The 19,356-nt window shown below is 36.7% G+C and overlaps 1 protein-coding gene across 2 annotated transcripts in view; it reads right to left on the reverse strand.

The window, feature by feature from the left end:
• The window catches only part of LOC127446818 (E3 ubiquitin-protein ligase ubr3-like), a 168,332-nt gene that overhangs the window by 60,832 nt on the left and 88,144 nt on the right, over positions 1 to 19,356 (reverse strand). For both annotated transcript variants that reach the window (XM_051708064.1, XM_051708063.1), the window contains 3 exons: positions 9,971 to 10,120; positions 6,071 to 6,204; positions 2,423 to 2,533 (listed from right to left, as the gene is read on the reverse strand). In XM_051708064.1, the coding sequence (XP_051564024.1) occupies positions 2,423 to 2,533; positions 6,071 to 6,204; positions 9,971 to 10,120 (395 nt within the window). The remainder of the gene's footprint in view (positions 1 to 2,422; positions 2,534 to 6,070; positions 6,205 to 9,970; positions 10,121 to 19,356) is intronic.

The raw sequence follows: 19,356 nt of genomic DNA on the forward strand, positions 1-19,356 counted from the left end.
TATATATATATTTCATTAAAGCTGTATGTATCAATTTAATTAAACACCATTTGATCATAACATTTAATTAAAACATTTAACATGGAATCCAGAAAAATTCAAACCGAAAACGCATAATTTGTATCTGTGAGACTTTATGCAGTTCTTTTAATCGTCGTTTTCTGTGTAATTTCATCAAAAATCTGAGACTTTTTATTTGTTGATTATAGTATCGATACCGAGGTTCTAGGGCTGTTATGGTACCAAAGCCAAAATTTTGGTATCGGAGCAACCCTAGAATATATATAGGTTTTATTTGATTTTTTCATCAACTGAAAGGTCCTGCGATTTATAATATTTTATACATAAATGATGTTGGCCGGTCAAGTGCACTGCACATCAGAACACATATACTTACACACAAACAGATAAAAACATCAGTAGTAGCGTTTTAAAGTAGCCTATACAGAGTATTTTGTCTTTACAAAGTAGCTACTTTATGTTAGTGGTGCACTGCTCAATAAATTTGAGGCCAATAACGTTTACTGATGATCTGATTGTCGCTACACACGCTACATCATGTATACTCCGATTTGAATTTGCTCCCCAGTCCACGTTTTGAAACTAAACTGTAAAATCAGCTCATTCAGAAATCTGTGATGACAAACCGTGAGCTCATTAACATGTGGCCCCCACACTTACATATCAACAACTAATTAGTGTTCAGCACCATACTTGTCAACATGTATCTCAAATGAGTTTTGTGTGACCACTTGTGAATAGATTTTTAAGGGGAGGGTCTCATTTTGTGATCACACACTCTACCAGTCAGTAGTTTTGAAACACTTGACTGAAATGTTCTCATGATCTTAAAAATCTTTTGATCTGAAGGCGTATGCTTAAATGTTTGAAATTAGTTTTGTAGACAAAAATATAATTGTGCCACCATATTAATTTATTTCATTACAAAAAAATTGTTTTTGACTTGGACCAAATAATAAAGAAAAGCAGCCAATAAGTGCCCAACATAGATGGGAACTCCTTCAATACTGTTTAAAAATCATCCCAGGGTGATACCTCAAGAAGTTGGTTGAGAAAATGTCAAGAGTTCATGTCTGCAAATTCTAGGTAAAGGGTGACTACTTTGAAGATGCTAAAATATAACACAGTTTTGATTTATTTTGGATTTTGTTTAGTCACAACATAATTCCCATAGTTCCATTTATGTTATTCCATAGTTTTGATGACTTTACTATTATTCTAAAATGTGAAAAAAATTATAATAAAGAATGAGTGTGTTTCAAAACTTTTGACCGGTAGTGTACATTTACACATGACAGTATGTTTTAATGTGCTTTTTGTGATCCAACAAAATGGTCTGCAACCCGTTAACACCTGTATTTAGCGATGTCCACTTGTGATCAGATCACAAGAGACAGATCTTAAAACCAGGTACAAACAAGGTCTAGTGGTAAGAGAGATGGTGAAAAGTTATGACTGTTTTTGTCACAAGAAAGCTGATTATAAGTGATGAGCCCTTTAACAGCTGCCTATAGAGCACATCATCAGCTTATCATGTTAGAAAGGACATGTACTAATGGCTATGTGCTGTCAACTCTAAAGCTAAAAGTACAGCACCTTTTCTTTCTCTGAACATCAGTTTATATCTGCTCATGTTCCAGTTTATTAAGCAAATGGTGAAGTCATACATTAGCATAAACACAACGGCCCTCTGAAAGCTTGTGCTCAATGATGGATGAGCCAGTAATGACAGATCAAACCTAACCCCTGTCTCTTTCTACCCCTTCATAAACCCCTCTCTCAGAGATTGTCTGGAATAAATACATTGATTTAGACATATTATATTCATACATGGTGCAAAACTATTGAGCATATCGGTTTGTGGATCGATAAAATGAAACAAAACAAAACAGAATATTATTGCTTAAACTTCATATTTGGCAGACAAATGCATCAGCATCAAATTGATAGTCCTCATTTATTACACATGACGGCAGCTCTCTCAGTCTGGGTTTTGTGGTTCACAGGGGCTCAGCTGCTGTGGGACATTTTAATAAATGATGAATTGATTTTTGAAATGCAGCTGACAGTGTGTGTGAACGCTAAATACTGAATATGCTCTTTGACAGGAAAGTCACACTCTAGCACTGAAGACTGTAGATAGATCAGAAGTCATTTTACATGAGAAAGCATGAATGATTGCAGGATCATCTGTTAAGTCAATTAAGAGCTGCTGTAAGATGAGGCAGCTAGTGAAAGGGCAGTGCATAGTCTAGTAAATCAGCGCCAAATTTCTAATTTTTAAAAAGCATTTCCTGTGTAAGAGTATGGATTCCTACGTTGTAGTTTAAAAAAATAAAAATAAATAAAGCTCTTTAACTCACTGTGCAGTATAAAGTATAAAGACTTTATGGTCTCTCACCCGTAAGGACTCCATGTATGACTTGTGACAGTCTATATGTAGAGTGTGACCGCACGTCTGCACATACACACCCCCATCCCAGCCAATAGACACTGACTGCAGACAGGAACTCTGGGAAAATAAAAACAACACAAAGAAGTCACTGAAAGATTAAGATTAAACTAAAATGTTGCATAACTGATTTTAGAAGTTTGGATGGATGAAAGGAAGGGATTTTGGAAGGAAGAAAGAAAGGAAGTTTGGATAGATGGATGGAAGGAAGGAAGTCTGGAAGGAAGGAAATTTGGAAGAAAGGAAGTTTAGAAAAAAGGAAGAAAGTTTTGAAGGAAGTTTGAAAGGAAGGAAGAAAGTTTTGAAGGAAGAAAGGAGGTTTGGAAGGAAGGAAGGGATTTTGGAATGAAGAAAGAAAGGAAGGAAGTTTGGATAGATGGATGGAAGTTTGGAATGAAGGACATTTGGAAGTATAGAAGGAAGGAAGAAAGTTTGGAAGGAAGTTTGAAAGGAAGGAAGGAAGGAAGTTTAGAAGGAAGAAAGAAGGTTTGGAAGGAAGTTTGGATAGATGGATGGAAGTTTGGAAGGAAGGAAGTTTGGAGGGAAGTTTTGAAGGAAGGAAGTTTAGAAGGAAGGAAGGATAGATGGATGGAAGGAAGTTTGGAAGGAAGGAAATTTGGAAGAAAGGAAGTTTAGAAAGAAGGAAGGAAGAAAGTTTTGAAGGAAGTTTGAAAGGAAGGAAGTTTTGAAGGAAGAAATGAGGTTTGGAAGGAAGGAAGGGATTTTGGAATAAAGAAAAAGGAAGTTTGGATAGATGGATGGAAATTTGGAATGAAGGACATATGGAAGTATAGAAGGAATGAAGAAAGTTTGGAAGGAAGGAAGGAAGGAAGTTTAGAAGGAAGAAAGAAGGTTTGGAAGGAAGTTTGGATAGATGGAAGTTTGGAAGGAAGGAAGGATAGATGGATGGAAGGAAGTTTGGAAGGAAGGAAATTTGGAAGAAAGGAAGTTTAGAAAGAAGGAAGGAAGAAAGTTTTGAAGGAAGTTTGAAAGGAAGGAAGTTTTGAAGGAAGAAATGAGGTTTGGAAGGAAGGAAGGGATTTTGGAATAAAGAAAGAAAGGAAGTTTGGATAGATGGATGGAAGTTTGGAATGAAGGACATATGGAAGTATAGAAGGAAGGAAGAAAGTTTGGAAGGAAGGAAGGAAGGAAGTTTAGAAGGAAGAAAGAAGGTTTGGAAGGAAGTTTGGATAGATGGAAGTTTGGAAGGAAGGAAGTTTGGAGGGAAGTTTGGAAGGAAGGAAGGATAGATTGGAGGAAGGAAGTTTGGAAGGAAGGAAGGAAATTTAGAAGAAAGGAAGTTTAGAAAGAAGGAAGGAAGAAAGTTTTGAAGGAAGTTTGAAAGGAAGGAAGGAAGTTTTGAAGGAAGAAAGGAGGTTTGGAATGAAGAAAGGAAGGAAGTTTGGATAGATGGATGGAAGTTTGGAAGGATGTTTGGAAGGAAGGACATTTGGAAGTATAGAAGGAAGGAAGAAAGTTTGGAAGGAAGTTTGGATAGATGGATGGAAGTTTGGATGGAAGGAAGTTTAGAAGGAAGGAAGGAAGGAAGGGCAGTAGGCAAGGATGCAGGGTTTGGTGCAGATGCATGGTGTGAAGATAATAAAAGAAAACATGCATAAGAGCAGTTGTTCTAAACTGTTCTAATAGATTTGTCAGTTCCCACTCTTTTATGAACACCAGATTCAAGAACTTTCAAGGGCTTTTTCAAGCATCTTTCATTTAATATCAAGCACCTATACAAATCACGCTCCAGCATACATGGTGTAATAAAGGTCTAAATTTAATGTGTGAACATATTATTAAACATTGTATTTATCAATACTTTCAGGCCAACATTATTGTGTATTTCACCTTTCAAAATATCCATCTATGAACAAAGTGAAGGGAGTATTTATTGGACTAGATTTAGCCAAGACTTGTGCTTCATACAAGCTCCGTGTCATTTGAGCAAATGAACTGAACACCCAAACCTCTGTTACTACTGTCCCAGCAAAAGAGACAGCAGCAGAAGTGGACGGCACACTTTCCAGAGTTTGTGGAATTTCTGATCTTTGGACATGTACCCATGCAGTGTCCACAAGGGCTGAGCAATATGGGTACAAAATAATCTCAGTAATTTTCGGCCAATTGACGATATACTCGTATATCTCAATGATTATGTGTTTGCTCTGAAATGGCTTTAAAGTGATTTGTTTTTTGTTTTCAGTGGAACCATTATTTCAACTAAACCGGCACTGTGGACAAGTAGATTCAAAATGTTTAATGCATGTAAAAATCTAGTTAAAAATAAACTAAATGAACACAAGAATGAATGATATTTAATTGTTTTCATTTATATGTACCCATATAAAATGAAGCATACACTCAAAATAAATTATTTTAAGAGTTACACATTTCAATTTCATAACAAAATTCTATCAAATTGAATTGAGTAATCTTTAATAAAGTAAAATAAATAAAAACAAATATTTTACATTTTATTAATTTAGTTTTGTTAAACACAATTCAATTATGGAATTTTGTTATGAAATTGAAATGTGTAAATCTTATAAATAGGCTAAAATATATTTTTTTAGTGTAGTAGCCTAATAAAAAGCATTATTTACCTTCCCTCACTGATTTTTGGAACCGAGTTGAACATTATACAATACTGATTAATAATTGTAGGACCCAGACAAATTCATTATTATATAATACTGAATATATTTTTTTCTATTAGTTTAAGGATTAGATTTGTTTTATTCAATAGCAATGCATTTCTGTCATATTTATTTCACCTGGAGTTTTACATTTTTTAAATATTTTTTTTTTTAATGAAATTCTGTTTGAATGATGTTAGATATTAGGAAACAAACCAGCCATGCCTGCCTCCAGATATTCATATATTCTCTATAGAGATTACGTAATTTATTGAGAGCCTAATGAAGTGTTCACTTTCGTTGGATATTTTGTTACTCGTGTATAATTTCCTTTGCTGCATTGAGAAAATGTTGAGTTTCTTGATGAAAGTTGATAAGAATAAGTCAACTAGTCACTAGTCAACAACATCAAACTGAAATGTGGCATAATGTGAAATTTAGCATTATGGTAAGGTTGATTTAAAACCAAAATGAGGTTTGTTTTTTTTTGTTTTTTTTATGTTGACTATGTCAAGTTCCAAATAAAATGAAAATTATAAAAAAGAAAGAAGTTTTCATTTATAAAGTATTTAATTCACTTACTGAATTATTCAAAAATGGGCATTACAATATGGTTATTTAACATATAAACCAATATTTACTGATTTTTGAATTTTTTATTATTTTATTTTAAATATATATTTTTAAATGTAACTACATTGTTATATATATCTTTATCATGATATAAAATGACTCATATCATGATATACTATTTTGGTCATATCACCCAGCCCTGCATGCATAGTTAAGACGGCAAAATAGAAAATAATAAAAAGTAGGAAAAAGGGCTTTGCATATCATTTGTTGTCACTTTTATACAATAAACATCATGAACTGAGGACAAATAAAAGACAACTACATTTCTGCACTGATGTGCAAAACAAATAGTGTGTGTTTATGAGCTGGATCAACCACATACATCTTTAAAGTAGCGTTGCATAAGGGTCAGTCTAACGTCATGGGTCGCTCCACACGTGTCCTCGGGGTAAATATGTTCTTCATCTGTAGTGGGCAATTGCTTCGGCGTGTCACTACGGCAACGGTGCCCCAACACTGAAACACACACACACGCACTCTCTTTATGAATGGCAATCATATACTGATTAACTCCCATCATAACATTTATGGCACTCGATATTTGCATACTATAATGAAAAACCATGTCAATGTCAAAAGTGTAACACACGTCATTTTCAGAGAGCAGCAGATGTTTGTTCCCTCAAATACTACAAAACAGACTGATGCAATAAACATTAAAAACCATTCAAATCAGCAGTCTGTAAGTCTGTCACACCTCAAAGCAACTGTGTGTTCATTTCACAGCTCATCAGGGGCAGATAGGACTGCTACAAACTAAAGGCAGGTGCACATTGTACGATTTTGGCAACGAGTCTGCCGTCTGAGACAAATTTTGTAAATCCTTTAGGATTTCTGTCTTCGCAGGGCAAAATCGGCAATCTTACAACGTTCAGTGTGACGTGTTCACAGACGGCCGATTAATAGACTTTGCGATGATCTTAAGGAAGGGTCAGGATGGTCAACTAGTCATCCAACAACCGACTAGTCAAATAGTGAGGTCGACTAGTGAGCTTTTTTTATTTATATTTTTATTTCTAATCTTTATAAAGTGCCAATGATGTAATGGCGATGAAGGCATGTCAAATTAAAAGTAAAAAAAAAAAAAAGCATTTAAATATACTTGTACTCTGTTCTATTTCTCTGCACCTCTAGGTGTTTTTCAATGCAAAAATGCATCCTATGTGAAATGCATCAGATTGGTGTGGAGGATATGACTCCAAACCAACCTAATTATACAGGGCTTCCTTTAGATCAATCAGTCGACTAGTCGTTCAGACAACCCACTGACTAGTCCTTTTGAAAACATGTAGTTTTGCACATCCCTTCTACAAATGCATGAAGGTTGTCATCCTGAACTTTAGGCTGTGTTTTTTTTAAGAGTAATAAAGTGCTAAATTCATCACAGCACTGGGATGGAAGAGGACCAGACCATGTCTGCATTCTGAGAGGTTTGGCAAATGCTTGATAAATGAAGCAATTAAAACATTGTTGTTAGAGGATACACTATAAACTGTGTGTGGTTTAATCGACCATATTTAATCTAATATGAACGAAAAACAGGGATAGACATAACGTCCGTTCAGTAGGTTCTGTTGTGTGCACAACCGACAAAAGTTAAAACTTCCAGAAATTTCCAGTAAACGAAAATGAAACAAAAACACAAAAAACAACTAAACAAAAAAAACAAACACATGAAATAAAACTAAACAAAAATACACACACACTAAAAAAAGAACAAACAAAAAAAACATGGGAACCTGCAGAAAACATGGGTTGTGACTATACTTCTATGCCTCACAACCTCGTTTTCATTTGGGTCAGATTAAATGTATAGTTCATAAAAAAATCAAATAAAAAAAATCTCGTATTCCCCCAAAAACTCGTATTCTGTTATTTTTTTGGAAGAAGAAAAAAAAAAAAAAAGGAGTATTTAGGAACTTTCATTTTTGAAGAATCTGTCAAGCCATGGTCATTATGAACTCATTGTTTGGGAAGGAGCATCGTGATTTTCGAAAATGTTTCTTTTGTGTTCCATGGACAAAATACAGTAACAGTGTACAGGTTTGGAACGGCATGAGGGTGAGTAAATGACAGAATTTTCATTTTTGGGGTGAACGATTCATTTAATTATGGTGTCTACTCAAATCAGATTCAGAATGCAGGCATGTTATGTTATATAGTCTGAATCTGAATCTGAGAGGACCTCCATGACAAGCTTCCAATATTGCTTAAACAAACACCAATATTCAACAATACCAGTACAGTCACTGACATATTGTGCAATGCTAAGTCAAGTCAAAATGTATTTCTATAGCACATTTAAAAGCAACAGAGTTACGCCCAAGTGCTGTACAATAAAACGTTGAGCATATAAAAAGAAAGCATTAAAGGAAAACATGCAGCGAACAAAATATAAACACATTAAATAAAATACAATCAGAAAACTTCAACATAAAACCATTAAACTAATCTCAACCAAAAGCCAGAGAGAACAAATAAGATTTAAGAGCTGATTTAAAACTGGCTAGTGAAGGAGCAATCCTCACATTTACGGGCAGACTGTTCCAAAGTTTAGGTGCTGCAGCAGAGAAGGCCCGACCACCCTTAATTTTACAGCGACAATGTGGGACAGTTAAGAGAAGCTGATTACTAGACCCAAGTGCTCTTTGGGGAGAGTAAGGAATCAGAAGGTCACTAATGTATTTTGATTTCGATTCTAAACTTTACAGGAAGCCAATGTAAAGTCGCTAAAATGGGAGAAATGTGATCCCTCTTTTTTGTTCCGGTAAGAAGTCTCGCTGCAGCATTTTGGACAATTTGCAGGCGAGAGATCGCAATTTGAGGCAGGCCACAGTATAGGGAATTACAGTAGTCCAGGCATGATGTTATGAGGGCGTGGATTACAGTCTCCAAATCTTTCGGGGGTAGAAACTGTTTTAATTTCGCAACCAGTCTCAGATGAAAGAAACTGCCCTTTACCACTGTACTGATTTGTTTCTCAAAATGTAGTGATGATTCAAATGTAACCCAAAGATTTCTTACATGAGGTTTAACACTGGCAGAATGAGAACCTAAATTAAAAACAGATGGAGACTAAAATCAGAATTTCGCTTTTGCTTTCGTTTAATTGCAAAAAATTATTAGCCATCCAACATTTGATCTCCTTAAAACAGTCGCAAAGCGCGTCCAAAGGATAACTACTGTCAGTTTTAGCTGATAGAAAATTGTGTATCGTCAGCATAGCAGTGGTAGGAGATCTTATATTTCTTAAAAATGGCACCCAAGGGGAGCATATAAAGTGAAAAGAGAAGAGGGCCTAAAATGGACCCTTGGGGCACACCGCATAATAGGGGAACAGACGAAGAAAACTTCCCAATGCTCACTGAGAAGGTTCTATCTTTGAGGTAAGAGGCTGGGGGGCACTGCAGGGCAACACCCTGAATACCCACCACCTTTTCCAACTGATGTAACAGAATACTATGATTGTATCGGATGCAGCACTTAAATCCAACAAGACAAGCACCGCATACGAACCAGTATCGAGAACTTGCAACAGGTCATTCCTGACCTTCAACAGTGTGGTTTCCATACTGTGCATTGATCTAAAACCCGACTGAAAAGTATCTAAAATATTGGACATACTGATATAAGAACTCAACTGACGATACACAACTCTCTCTAAGAGCTTTGAAATAAAAGGCAATTTGGAGATAGGTCTGAAATTGCTAAGGATAGATGGGTCAAGATGGGGTTTCTTAAGCAGAGGGTGAACCATAGCATGTTTAAAAATAGCAGGTACAACTCCATTTGCTAGAGAACTGTTAATAATGCCTGTTACAGCCGGGCTCAAGGTTACAAACACTTCCTTGAAAAGACGAAATGAAATGGCATCGGACTCACAGCTGGAGCATTTAGCCTTTGAAACAAATGCTTAGCAGCATCAATCACTCTCAGATTTGTTACAGGGAAACCATGTGACAACACCAGATCCAATGTGTTCCCCAAATTATGAGTAGGGCAAAAACTAACTGCGACAGATTTAAAGATTCAATGAGGCATAAAAACTCTTTCACCAAAGGTTTAGACGGACAGCAAAGGTGAATATTAAAGACTCCTAGAATCAACAGTCTATCACAGCGAGACACATTATTAGAGAGGAACTCAAGAGAATTGCTGAATTTCGGAGGCCTGTAAACCAGTGTAAATATGGGACCAGTGAGATCATTGATGTGTATGATACCTGATGAAGCCTGCAGCAGTACCACCAGTCCTGTGGGTCTATCTTCAGTTGATGGGCCGCTCTGACCACAGATTACACAGTCATACAGAACCTCTGAGTCCAGAGGTTCAGCTGAGCCCACGTCCATCACGGCATCTGCTTCAGGTGTCTCTATTAAACACACACAAACATCAAACATCAATACAACACTCACACAACCATTCATAGGCATAATAGTGCAAATTCTCCCTTATAATTAACAAGATCTATCAAGATCTTATCGATCAAATGTTTTTTATATATCGCCCAGCCCTATAGGATGCAAAATGTTGCTGCAAGATATCTTGTTTTGATGGCAACAAGTTGAGAAGTATAAAATAATTATTTCATTCAATACAAAAGTATTCATAAAAATAATTAAATCCAATTAAAAATTAACTAGTCTACCTAATGTGTGTGTACAATGTATTTGATATCACTATCTCAGCAACATGCTAATGTCATACTCTATACAGTGCAACAGTGCCCGCCAACTTTTTCAGCTCTCTCCCCAAAGGGATTTCATAAATTCCTTGTTGTTCATTAAAAGTATATAAACAAAGTTTAAGTTTAGTGCAAAACATTCAGATATATACTAATATATAAGTAGCTTGAGAGTGTAGGGAGAGCGACTTGATTGCGTCATTCACAGTGTGTCACAGGAGTGGTGGTCGCTGCAGAGGTAGTGTAGTTCTCAACCAGGAACCAGTCACTCACAGTTGGAATGTCTTTAAATGTCTATAAATTATGGTTAAAATCCATTCGTCTATGGAGAAAATGAATGAGATTTTTAACCGGCTTTTGTGCTTTATATCAGAATGCATTGCAGTGACCTCAGTGGAAAAAAATAAGATGGCAACGAGTTGAGAGAATTGCAGATTATAAATGCATTTGATTTGATACTAAAAAGAATGAATAACATTTTTATGCATATTAGTGTATCACATTGCTATCTTAGCAAAATGCTAATGTCAGACACTATAGTAATCAATAAGTCGAATATCCTATCCACTCCACATGTTGCTGCATATGTAGTGTTCTAAATCAGTCACTAAAGACCTCTGCATACTTCCTACGAATTCAAAGAATGAACAGCTGTGACATTATTTAGAGCTACATTTGGTGAAAAGGGTGTTTTTGAGTTTGTTTTGGTTGTTAGTAACAGTTCGTCTGGGCTGGCATGCAGAGTTATTAGAAAGCTGGTGCAAATTTACCTACATCTGTATGATTGTTCACGTAGAGACAATTTCCAAGAACACATCATTAATTTGTCATTTTTTTATATTAGTCTACAAAAGGAATCAAATCTACTCAAATACTCTCAAGTGTCCATTCACTCATGTGCCATCTGGAGTGAAAGCCATTCACACATCTGCCCATAAGAAGATATGCCTATCATCTTTCTTTTGTCTGTATTCTAAACATAAAAACTCTTTTAGACACCCATCTTTGCAGTAGTATTAGTGTCATCATAAATCACAATAACAGAGTTTAACCGGGACATATTATGGTGCATACAGCATGTTAGCGCGTTAGCTCTATGAATTCAGAATGTAAACAAGACTACAGCATATATTTTACTGTAAATCATCATTGAGTGGTTAAAAAAGCATCTTTTACTGATCTCGTGTGAATTGATAACACATTTTCATGTCATATTAGCTTATGTATTCCATGTAGTCTTGAGCGTCCCCCTTTTTTTTTCTTTTTTTTTTTTTAAATGTACCTCTAGAAGTGTGGCGGGGGTCTGAATGTTCACAAATAGTATACAGTTGCTCAGCTGTTTCAAACTTACTTTTGGCTCCGAGCAAAGAAGCACTTCTCTGTGAGTATGCTGGGGCCTTGAGGAGGTTTTCAAAGGCAGCTCACTAAATTTTGGAACAAAGCTAAAGAGCATCAATTTGGAACCAGTTTCAAGGATAGTGTGAATCAATACAATTCTATTAGGATGTGAAGATATAGACCGCTTGCAGAGTTTATTAAACTCCACTATCAAATCAATCCAAATGGTGCTACCATGGTTTTTTGGACATGGCAACATGGTAATTTTTGTAGAAAGCTGGGAACATGGGGAACAATGTAAATACCATGGCACATGATTATGGTAATCAGTCAGTACCATGGTATTGCCATCTGACACCATCACAGACCATGGTACTGTCAAAGTACTTTTTAGAAGGGTCTGGTATTTTCATTTACCACAGAAACAGAACCCATAGAGAAACCAAGCATGAGAGCCTGAGAGGAAGAACGGTGTAAAAATTACATAACTGAACATGAATTATGAGTGCAGCAGATTGGCAAAACTTAATTAGTTTTTTGCCCTCTCCTGGTTAAATGAACAAACAGTTGAAGGAGGTTTGAGCAGTCATGCATTTAAAACAGTAACAACAGTGCTAATGTAGTGTGAACCCTATTGTATACATATGCTATGTGCAGAGGGAATAGAACAGTCTCTGGTCTGTGAAGGGCAATTTCAAAACACAGTATCCAAACAAAGTTCATGTGCCTAATAACAGTAATTTCATCATGTTTTTTTTTATTTTTAATTTTTTTATTATAAGACCTGAAAAATCAAGGGATGACTCAAATATGTGAACGAAACACTTTGAACTACAGAAGCTCGATTTCACACACTGCCTTCTGATATGTGAAGGTATGCAATACATAATAATGAAGATTGTGTAGCATTTGCATGAAACACAATAGCGGACATCAGCGTAAACTGTCTTCAATAGTCAATTTTCTTCTTGTTAAATGAGGTTCCAGTGTTAAATATTCACGAGTCTGTTGAACTCTCTTATTCCAGACTGACATATTCCTGAAGATTAATTACCTTTGCTAAATCACTGCTAAATGTTAAAAAACATGTTCAATTTCAGTGTAAATAGAGGGTCTGTAAATGTCACAGTGTATTTGGATTGATTTACTGCTTAAGGTGCAAAGAGAGAGAGAGAGACTATGGGGAAATGAGACATTTGTGTTAAAAGTTCATGTGACGTGTTTGCCTGAGGCGTTCTGTCAAGAACCGCTGCCCAACACACACACACACCTGGCCTTTACCGAATACTACAATACTAGAACAACCTTTTTTCTCATTTATGATCTTTGTACATAGTGCAACAGGGCAAAAAGGTCAAATGTCCTAATGTTTTTTTTTGTTGCAGATTACAATCATCTATCCATATATTGTTGTCAAAAATCCCTCATTCAGCATTTAAACTCACGAGTATGCTGTAGGTTCTCCGTTCCATCTCAACTGAACAGACGTCTAAGATTAATGAACCAGATCAACAAACTAACAGCAGTACATACAGCTTAATTAACACAGGAGGCATTTCTATAGCAGGTCATACAGATTTATGCTAATGAATTATTACCCTACGCACTATTAAATTTAGGATTATGAAATCTGTTACAGTGACAATCACTTTACTGCTGGTCAAGACAAAAAATGCCTTTGAATCCTATAATGATGTAAAATTGTCAAATGTTATACAATTCGCATTATTTTAAGCATCACAACAAAAATATACTACTACACATTCCATGTTATATGCAGAATAAGTACAGAACAATATACTGGCCAGGTTGAATTATCAGCCGATATTTGGCCATTTTGTGATTACTGGCATCCGATAAGTGTGACTGATTGGCTGATTTCCTCCTAATTAGTTCCAAAATCTACAGAAAGCCTTTTCAATGGATAGTGCACGTTCTGTTTGCAGACAATTCTAGTGAATTTTGCGTAAAATTAGTGTTAGTTTAATTTGAGCAATTTTGCTATCATGACATCTGTATCAGTACTGCCATTTCTAAAACTCGTATAAGTCAACCACTTATCCAGACAAACTATGCTATATAAGATATATATTAGGGCTGTCAATTGATACAATTTTTGAATCTAATTAATCAAATTCATTAATCGAATATAGGTACTTTAGATTATAATAATTAAAATAATTATTAATATAATTATTTATTAAATATTATAATTCAGACATTACATCATATACATATATTGTCTCAACAAACAAGTAAAGCATTTAGGCAATACAAAAAGTATCTCTAAAAGTGAAAATATTGTTTGTTTTGTCTCCATATCATAGTATTGACCTACATCCCACTGCTCTATTTTTAATGGCTGGTCTATGTACTCCTGCATCAGACTGAGGCTTTAGAAGTGTCTCACTTTGGTTGCATCACGTCTGACTAGTTTTAAGCACCTGTAGTCATGAGTGCTGTGTTTTTAGGACGTGTCAAGATAAACGTCATTTTTAAACTTTAAAAAATGCGTTGAGATCCCAGCACTGTCCAGCTGTCTTCAAGCGCAAAAGCACATCTGTGGAAGGCTAGACTGCCTGCTTGTTGGTTTGACCTATGCAACTGGCACGCTGACTGCCCCCTTCTGCATCCAAGTGGTACATCAAGCTTGAATCGTTCCGTTAGTATGAACATTAATAATTACAGAATTTATGTACAGGTCGGGGCATGATTAATTCCATAAATGTTTTTATCACCTTATTTTTCATTTACTTAATCGCACTAAAGTAACACGTTAAATCAAGTTGTTTGGACAACCAGGATTTTGCAGCAATTTTTTCTGATTATTTTGGTGTAATTTCTGCAAATGACAGTACCTACTGTACCTACAGTATTCTAAGCCAATCCATATTTGAATGATAAATAAATCTGTACAGGCCTACTAATAAAATACTGGTGTTCCAGTACTCCAGAAATCAGTAGCTGGGAACTTGTGCAAAAGAGTGGATTTTTAGGTCGTAGTTTTAATTTGTCCAGTCTATTTAAACAGACTATCTGTGTAAAAAGGGAAGTGGAAACTGATGCAACAGCTTGTAAATTGCTCTGACTGTGGTAACAAATGGCCGTTCTGAACCCTTACTGTATATGTAGGCTATTTTAAAAGAAAGGAGAAAACGATGGTACAGATACGTATTTAGGTAACTTCAAAACTACAGAAATGTTATACTAAAATAAATAAAATGCATGAATATTGGTAAACTTCACACGATTTTTCTGCCGATGTCAAACATGGAGAAGCGATCAAATAAAACCAGGTTCACGATTAATGTGGAACAATTGCTGAAATTATACAAAATTGCAAGCTATCGCAAACAATGTGGAGAGTGGTTGAACTTGCAGTAATTTGTGTGTTCGAAATGCCGATTTGATCCAAGAGGGGCAGGATTTTGATTTGGGGGTTACTGGTACATCAACAAACTTTAACACCTTTTCTGCAGTTTCTACTCCATTCTTATTCCTGCAATAAGACCTCCAGTGCTGCACTGACAGTCATTACTAGGAGTACAGATCTTTTATTATAATTTCAATGCAAATATCCAAGTGCCACAGTGACCTTTGATTGCAATCTGGAAAACAAATGGAGCCCGTAGAGCAGAGCTCAAGAGTGTGTTTTATCCTCAAACAAACACATCTTTAAAACAGACAGCGCTCAATGTCAGTAAGGACATCCGACACGGCCGTCTAAAGGTAATATTTCAAACAAAATATCAACGTCACTAGCATTCGCTGGTGACTTCTGATGGGAAACAAAGACAAAACCTGTTTCTTTAAACAGATCAGATATGTTTCTCATTTAAATTACATCTTTCTAACCATAAAATGTTAATTTATTCCAAAGCAACTTAAAGTGCATTCAAGGTAGACATTTTATCAGTACGTGCATTCCCTGGGAATCGAACCCATGACCTTGTCGCTGTTAGTGCCATGCTCTACCAGTTGAACAAAAGAAACTGAAATCCACAATTTAGAAAAATTATTGCACTTTCACAATTTTATTTAAACTCTAACCATTCCCATTTCACTTCCCAAACATCACAAATACAACATATTCAGGCATGGAATACTAGCAGCACACCAATAAGGTTATTGGCTGACCACTACTCAATACATAAGGTCTCCTTTGTATATTTCTGTAACACATCCTACAGCTACAAATTCAGAGTTAGTGAAGATCAGGAGATTCTTGTAAAAATATCCCCTGCACATGGGTGGTCATGTGTAAATATGATCTTGACATTACAGTAGGGCTGTATTATTGTTTAAACACAGTGTCTGTGTGTTCTCTCTCTGTGTCCACAGGACCATTAGCGCTCGCACCAGAACCATACACCCCTGAGAATCACACAAGCTTGTGCTAACAGGACCTAAGGGAGTGAGCAGGGCAGGAAGGAGGTGGTTAGAGTCACCTTCATTCAGAGAATGAGATTACTGCCCAGTACCCACAGCTTCAGCCTGCAAGTTTATCACGACCTCTAAACTCAATACCTATTTTACAGTCTGAGTGCAAAAATGTTTTGTTTGCTGTAGGTCTATGCCGATTATTACACCTGATTGTAATTATTTGTTCTAATTGTGTTTATTTGAGCTAACAGTGATTATTGTGCACTTCAAAATCACATTTTACAGTCCAAATAAGGGAATTTTAAGCAAACAAAAACAAAAATGTACTGCTTCTAAAGTGACATTTAAAAAATGCAATGTAATGTAGGCTGTCAACTGGGCTGAGAAACTACATTCACCAGATTTTTAAATCAAATTTGTTTCCTTAGTTTACAAGAGGGCACAATGAATACCCATAGTGTTACAGTATATTACTGCAAAGAACATTCCTGGCTGTTAAAAAAATTTGCATTCCATTTTAAACCAAAGTCAAGCGCATAATACAGTGTGTATACACACCGATCAACCACAACATTAAAACCACCTGCCTAATATTGTGTAAGTCCCACTCGTGCCGCCAAAACAGCGCCAACCTGCATCTCAGAATAGCATTCTGAGATTATACTCCCTCCCTTCCCTCGTTCCTTTTCTCCCCTTTCTTCCTTTTCCTCTCCTTCTCAATTTTTTAAATTTATACAGACACACTGTGGATACTGATACATGTCACTATGAAAAATACAACTAAATAACAACCCCCACCCCCCCATAGATTTTCAAAGATCCTCCTCTCCAGGTGCACTAGCCGAAACACAGAACTGTAAAGTCTAAAGTCAAGTGATCTATAAATGGAGACCATAAATTCCGAAAGTACTGAACGTTACTCCTAAGCAGAGCGTCCATTCTCTCATGGGAGAGCACAGCAAAAATGTCTTTATACCACTGAGTCACAGAGGGGGCAGTCTCTTATATCCACCTATTAAGAATGCATTTCCTTGCCACAAGCAGTAATTTATCTAACAGTTTGTAACCTGATGAGTCCAGTGACAGTGTTACTGCCTGCGTTTTGGAAGGCAGGCCCAGTAAAAAGAGACCAGGATCCCTTTTCAGCTTTATCTGGAGAATGGTGCTGATTTCACAAGCAATACAATTCCAGAATCTGGAGATGTATTTACACTTCCAGAAACAGTGAAGGTAAGTCCCTAAGTCTGTATGGCATTTCACACAGAGGGCCAATATGCTATGATCAATTTTATTCATTATAACTGCCGTTATATGTATCCTATGTAGTATCTTGGGTCTCTCTGAGACGGTTACAAATAAAAGTGGACCTCACACATTTAGTGGCCTCATACCAGTCGTCATCTATATATCTGTTACATCAATCTTTCTCCCATTTATGAGCTACATTATTCAAAAGTCCTGAGACAAGGGGGCCTGGGTAGCTCAGTGAGTAAAGATGCAGACTACCACCCCTGGAGTCGTGAGTTTGAATCCAGCGTGTGCTGAGTGACTCCAGCCAGGTCTCCTAAGCAACCAAATTGGCCCAGTTGCTAGCGAGGGTAGAGTCATATGGGGTAACCTCCTCGTGGTCGCTATAACGTGGTTCGCTGTCGGTGGGGAGTGTGGCGAGCTTCCACACACACTATGTCTCCGCGGTAATGTGCTCAACAAGCCACGTGATAAAATGTGTGGGTTGATGGTCTCACACACGGAGGCAACTGAGATTCGTCCTCCGCTACCCGGATTGAGGTGAGTCACTACGCCACCACGAGGACTTAGAGCGTATTGGGGATTGGGCATTCCAAATTGGGGAGAAAAAGGGGCGAATATCTATAAAAAGAAAAAAAGAAAAAAAAAAGTCATGGGACATGACAGTATAAGAAAGAATAAAGCTTAGATATAAAATGAGCAGCATTACTTGTATTGATTAAAAAACTCTCTAAGTCATTGAACAGTGGCATGTCTGAAGGGGATCTCCGCTTTGAGATGATATAATGCTGAATATGAAGATAGCCATAATTATGTTCTTTAGGGAGATCAAACCTCTTTTGTACCTGCTGGATGGACATTAGGGAATCACCCCACCACATGAATCCCCTTTCTGTGCCATGTTTTAAAGAGTAGTGAACCTATACCGGGAGCAAAATCCTGATTCAAATAGTGTCTGCAAGAAATTTCAACTTTTGTCTGGGTTTTCAGCCATGCAATACAAATCTAGAATCTGCAGAAACTTTCCTGCTCACCCAAAGATGTAACATCTGAAGAGGATCCAATAGACGAGGGAGAATATTCATCTTGATTCAACTTGTCCTACCAAAAAGCGAGAGAGGAAAGGCTTGCCAGCGCTGCAAATCTTTTTCCACCGCCTGGATGATCGGGGCAAAATTGAGTTCCCACAGTTTATTCAAATCAGTTAACACCTTAATCCCAAAATAGAGAAATCCTGAGCTAGACCATTTAAAGGGGAAGTTCATCAGAGAGTCAGTATTAAAATTGCCTAGTGGTAGTCTTCCAATTTCCTGAAGTTAATTTTGTAAACTGAAATTGAACTGAACTCATCAAATAATGACTGCATTTGTTGGTAAAGATGATTCAGGGGATGATAAGAACAGCAAAATATAATCTGCATACAACGCTTTTTTGTGCTCAGTACCCCCTATTGAGATGCCTCTTATGCTTTCATGTTGTCTAATAACCTCAGCTAGAGGTTCCTGGGCCAGCGCAAACAGAAGTGGGCTAAGCGGACAACCCTGTCTGGTGCCCCTAGCAAGTACAAAAAGATCTGACCACAAGCCGTTAGTAATGACACAGGATGTAGAGGAACAGTAAATAATTTGGATCCATTTAAAAAAATCGCCTTCTATACCAAATCTCTGCAAATCTTCAAACAGGTACCCCCACTCTACCCTGTCGAAGGCTTTTTCTGCATCAAGTGACACAGAAATAGCCTCATAGTGTTGCTGATTGGTGTACTGAATTACATTCAGAAGTCTCCTTGTATCTGTAATAGAGAAATTATTCTGTATAAAGCCAGTTGGTCAGTGTTTATAAGATTGGGGAGAACCCCCTCGAGTCTTCTGGCCAGCAACCAAGAGAGCAGTTGTTTATAGTGGGTGGAAGCTGACCCTTTTTCAATGATTCTGCGAACATTTCAGTGAGTAGTC

The sequence above is a fragment of the Myxocyprinus asiaticus genome, chromosome 10 (genome assembly GCF_019703515.2).
Source record: "Myxocyprinus asiaticus isolate MX2 ecotype Aquarium Trade chromosome 10, UBuf_Myxa_2, whole genome shotgun sequence".
Classification (NCBI taxonomy): domain Eukaryota; kingdom Metazoa; phylum Chordata; class Actinopteri; order Cypriniformes; family Catostomidae; genus Myxocyprinus; species Myxocyprinus asiaticus.